The sequence below is a fragment of the Dipteris shenzhenensis genome, chromosome 4 (genome assembly GCF_047967505.1).
Source record: "Dipteris shenzhenensis isolate YYH24624 ecotype China chromosome 4, Dip_SZ_1.0, whole genome shotgun sequence".
NCBI lineage: Eukaryota > Viridiplantae > Streptophyta > Polypodiopsida > Gleicheniales > Dipteridaceae > Dipteris > Dipteris shenzhenensis.
In genome coordinates this window covers 56011703-56016922 of record NC_141599.1, presented here as the reverse complement: position 1 = coordinate 56016922, position 5220 = coordinate 56011703, and the positions used below count along the sequence as shown (strand labels likewise).

Genomic DNA, 5220 nt, shown 5'->3' with positions numbered 1-5220 from the left:
TCAGTGAAATCCAAAAGCCATCTCATACAACAAGTTTTGGAGACGAACTCTAACATCTGCCTCTGGCAAGCTGGCCACTAACCAACCGACATGGCCACTATACAAAACTTTTGAACAGATTGATAAATAGGGAGATTTTGCTAAGCAAATCGCCTATAATGAGAGTATCACCCACACTGAGATTAAAGGAGGTCACATCCAACTGCATTTCTCTTTGGGCTGAGGCTGATTAGAATTGATGCTTTAAAAGCACCTGTATAGATGAGCACTCTACACAGACTGCTTATTATATCTCATCTCAAGCCGATCGCATAACTACGTCTCTATTAGGTCGTGCAGTCTGAGCTGTTGGAGCATTTGTCGGTAGTATATGTAATGCCGGCTCTAAGAACACGTATCTGCCCCACAGAACAACTAATCAGAGAGGCATTCCATCTTTTAAATTGATGCAATTGGCTATGTCTATATGTTCACCTGTATAGAGCAGAGGCAAAAGTCGCCCCAAAACATGGGCCCAACCAATATATCCAGAAGCTGTTCGACCATGCACCTGAGACCACTGCCGGACCAAAACTACGAGCAGGATTCATTGACGCGCCAGTAAAGGGCACTCCAACTAGGTGATCCACCAGCACGGCAAAGCCGATGGGCAAGGGAGCAATCACACCTTAACACATCAAGGGAGCTTCAGCTCGTTTTTCGACACTCGAGAAGAACAAACTGCTTAAGGTGGAAGACAATGCCAACCTGGGCCTCGTCGGTCTACTGCCACGCCGAAGATCACGAAAACCAGGACAAAAGTGAGCATAATCTCCATGAGAAATGCCTGGCTGGGAAATACGCCATTAGAAAGATCATGGGAGCCGAGTCCACCAATCCAAAGCATGGGAGTCGCGCTTTTTAAAAGTGCTGCTCCAATCACTGCTCCGAAGAGCTGCGGAGACAAGTCTGAAAGTTAAGCGGACGGGCCGGAACTTGATGCATTTTCTATAAATATCATTATCTCAAGCCAGGCTCGGCGATCGGAAGCAAACTCTTCTATCAAACCTGTGCGCCAACGTACAGTCCCGCTCGCAATATGGTTTCTTTACCAGCAACCACGAAGGCTAACGTGACAGCGGGGTTCAGATGGCCTCCAGAAATGGCCCCAGTTGCGCCCGCAAGGAACGCGATTGCAAGGCCGTGGGCAAGTGCTATGGCGACCAGCCTACCTGCGGTCATGGCTGTACCCAGCATCCCTGAGCATAAGAAAGGTCGTCGAAGTTCACGATTAGGTGCATCCTCGTTGACATTGTCTAACCTACAAATCAAAGGTTCTGATTTTCGAGTGCCAGAAACGTCATCGCGGTTGTCACGTACTGTACAAATTAAAGTTTTCATTTCGAATGGACATTCCTTGCCTGTAGCAACAACCGAGCCACAGCCAACGAAAACAAACAGCATAGTGCCAACGAACTCGGCCGCAGCCGCTCTCCATTGTTCTTTTGAGCGAAGGGTCTTCCTGTCACCCAGCTCAACCTAGTTCACATAGAAATCCTCACATGTCATGAGCAAGCTTAGCAATTTGTAGTATCGTTCCTTTCATCTCATACTCAACGCTTCAGAGGATGTAAAGGGTACGCGTAATCTCGTTAACGATTTTGATCGGGAACAGGATCGCGCCATCGCTAAGTCTAGCCTTTTTCATTCTTAGAGAAAGGATCCGCCCATGTGCGCCGCTGCGATTTCCAGCCTCGAGGTCATTTGGCTGCTTACCTTCATGAAATTAAGCATGGTCACGAGCTTAACAGCTCCCTCAACCATCGTCTGAACGGAGGCAGAGGCGGGGGTTTGGCCGGCAGGTTCAGGGCGGCGCAATTCAACTTCATGATGACTGCCGGCGGCATAAGCAGTTGGGGGGGAAGGACTAGCAGCAGCAGGGCCGGTAATCTGGTGCGGTGCCACTTGCTGCTGATGCTGTTGCTCCCGATGGAATTCGGCATGGAGGAACTCTTGATCGGAGGAGTCGCCTGCATCGTGGAGGTGAAGCTGAACGTAAGGGGTCTTATGGACGAGGTTGCCAAGGCGAGATGCAGGGTGGTGGAAGGGATCCATAGCGCCTGGCCTGCAATTGTGGGTTCCTGGAGGTTGCTCAACTGCCATCTCCGCTTCCGCTCAAGCGTCACCTTCTCCAACGGGGCACAACCCGACGGTTGAAGGGCAAAGTAGATGTAAGGTAGGGTTTTTGGTCTGCCCTGGAGGGAAGGCTTTAGTAAAGGCCACTTCATTTTCAGAAGTTAAAATGACGTGGTAGTGGCCCTTGTAGGGCGGCTATTCCCTTGGCTCCATGCTTGCATTGCAGCTACATGTGGCTATTGAGAAGACACACTTACGGCGACATGTGGCTATTGAGACGACACGTGACTAATAGCATGTTAGTTGCATGGAATTAGCCAGTGTCTTCTCCTTGCCCTCATTCCTTCTTTCGCGTTCCACGATGCCCGCCTTTGTTTTCAGATCATTTACCTGTGCTGCGACGATGGAGCATTAAAATGCAGTGGCATCAGAAAACCATCCCTACCTCGTATCTGGTACTTCCCTTCCAAGGATCCCGTCTTTCCTTGTGCAAACGTTGGAAAAAGGTTAGTATTCCGGTGCTGGACATGGGCTTCTGTCAGAAGGAACTGGTGGCCTTCGAATTACTCGGGTTTCCCTTAATCTCGACGTTGGCAGTGCTGCCCAGTATTTTATTGGGTGAAAGACGTGTTCTGCACAAGTCTTAGAGGCATACTCTGTTGCGGTGGTCTGGATTGCATTTACAATTGCACGTATCCTTTTCAAAGCCCCTATTTCGGAGTGGAACTGGTTGGCGGTGTGCTGGAACGCTGCTTGGCTTCCACGAATGGACGTGCGACGTTCTCTGGGAGCCCTCCCTGCGGATGTACGTGTCACCTTTAGATGGTTATTGCTAGAGCTTCTATGGTTGGTTTCCTTCTTCCCTTCCGTTTTATTGGAGGACCTTCGGTGGTCCGACGTGTTCATGACATTTGCAATATCGGGCGGATGGGCTTTTGGAGGAGAAGTGCTGGTGCACTGTCTGTCTGCCCTTTGGATCATCTTTTCAAACACGTTCGTACCCCTAAGATTACTACCAGAGATTATCTATAAAAGGATGGTACAGGTGCAGACCAGCATCGATGACTGTTTGTTGCTAATCTCCCTCCTGTTTCAACTTTCCGATGCTCTATTCCTCATTTACTCTGCTATCTCAGAGCTATGGCCTCTTTGTCCCACATCTCTACTTCTGAATCGATGGGGTCTGCTGCTGGAAGTGATACGTTTGACAGAGGTTGTGTTGGGTCTATTGTTCCAATAATCTAGATTTGTGCTTCCTTCCTTCCTTCCTTTGATTATTTATCGCTTAAATGTACTTCCTTCCTACCTTCCACCGATTTCTTACCACTTGCTTCAATTCGTTACCATTTGTTGTCATTGAAAAATATTGCATTGCTGTATTTTTCAGAGTTGGAATGCTTCGCAAGCACTTATGTTGATGCTATCCCTGAAAATACAGAAGGTTCCTCGCGTTTTTTGTTTTTTTACTGTAACTCAATCGACATGTACTTGCAACTGGTACTTCATTCTAGAGATTGGAACTGCCCACAAACTTCTCAGCATGAAGGACCATCTTCGTAGCATCATAAGGCTTTTTTTATCCACCTGTGAAAGCATGCAATAATCTGATTTTCTGCAGTGGGTGAATCAGGAAATAACAGGAATATCGTGGAGATACATAGTGTACGAAGGAGCTCTTCTAGACGTGAAGGAGGAAACATATAAATCTGACTTTGTAATGCAAGATAGTAGTCATGTTCTTCACACCAACAGTATTTAAACACATCAATCAATAACTGTCCATCTTTAATGTCGTGCTACAGCAGCAATAGTAGTAACAGCTACATGATATTAATGTGCAAGCAAATGCAAACCCCAGTGAACGAAACATGATTACTAGAAAAGAAAGCGGGGCAAAAATCGACTCTCAAACAAGGAGTTGTTCTAGCAAAAAATAAGAGATACACCCCAACATCCATGCAAATGTTGTGGCATTTTAACATTTGCAAGAAAGCTAAGAAGACTCAGCAAAAAGAACACTCTCTTTGTTACAAGAACAACAAATGCTTTCTCCAAACATTGTTGCTAAAGTGACACACTTTTGTGTAACTTGCGCTATGAAAATTAGGAAAAGAAAACTTCCTAAATTTCGAGCAAAGAACATGACACTCAATGTACCAATGCAATTCACTTCTGCTCTAAATGACATCGAGGCATGCCTCGTTTCAATCAAAATACCATTCTCCCAAATTAGGCAACTATCATATGATGGACAATTTGGAATTAGAGGCAGTGTTGTGAATGTCTTTACAGATGTGCAAAAAGCCCAAACCATTCTGCCGTGGTTCATTGATGACATTGCGACAGTTATGGTGTCACTGAAGCGCAAGCTTCAATTCAATCACAGCTACATGTTTGGCCTCATACGACCAACTCTCACAATCAAGGCTCTAAATGAGTTGATCACCATGCCACTATACAAGGAAAGTAAAGTGCAAGTCAACAATTTATGGGCAAGCCACATTGAAAGTCTAGCATAATTAACCACAGACGCAGACGACCCTGGACAAAATGCTAAAGATGACGATGTTGAAGACGAAGTCACATTTGTCCATGGTATTTACACCGTGCAGCAAGTAATTGACTTTGAAGACCACATTGTGAGCGTTGCTCCATCCAAAGGCTTCTCGTCATTAAGCATTCTAAAGGACAAACACTCAGAGGAGCTTGCTTTTCCAACTCTATCTTTTGGGCACAAAAGAAATTATGTATTACCACCTAAAACAACATACCAGATGATAGCACAATGGGAACTTAAGAACAAGGACCTAAGATTTGCATTATCAATTGAGAACTTGTTCTTCAAAAGAATGAAGATCATGGTCAAGCAAGTTGTTTCGTCAACATGGGTACATATGCGAAAGGGACAGCTAAAAGCAAGAATCCTTTGAACTGCCAATGCCACAGTGGACATGAACATTGAGAAGTTATTGCTATCAAACATTGGCTACAAAGATTTTGTCTCATTAAGAACATCAATAAATTACAAAAACCTGTTTAAGAAGAACTTAGTTGCAATGCTAAGGCAATTGGGTGCACCCACCTTCTTTTGTCACACTATCAGCA

The 5220-nt window shown here is 45.5% G+C and overlaps 2 protein-coding genes across 2 annotated transcripts; one reads left to right on the top strand and one right to left on the bottom strand.

Annotated features, from left to right (window-relative positions):
* Positions 1–298: 298 nt before the first annotated feature.
* On the bottom strand, positions 299–2094 carry LOC147903082 (aquaporin TIP1-2-like). Its single transcript, XM_087373998.1, has 6 exons — positions 1756–2094; positions 1401–1518; positions 1048–1238; positions 748–934; positions 475–667; positions 299–398 (listed from the first exon to the last, which is right to left on the bottom strand). Exons 1-6 carry the CDS (start codon positions 2092–2094, stop codon positions 299–301), a joined length of 1128 nt encoding a protein of 375 aa, XP_087230124.1.
* A 638-nt stretch (positions 2095–2732) lies between these two features.
* Positions 2733–3659, top strand: LOC147903081 (uncharacterized). Its single transcript, XM_087373121.1, has 3 exons — positions 2733–3328; positions 3503–3556; positions 3627–3659. Exons 1-3 carry the CDS (start codon positions 2882–2884, stop codon positions 3657–3659), a joined length of 534 nt encoding a protein of 177 aa, XP_087229247.1. The 5' UTR covers positions 2733–2881.
* Positions 3660–5220: the final 1561 nt, after the last annotated feature.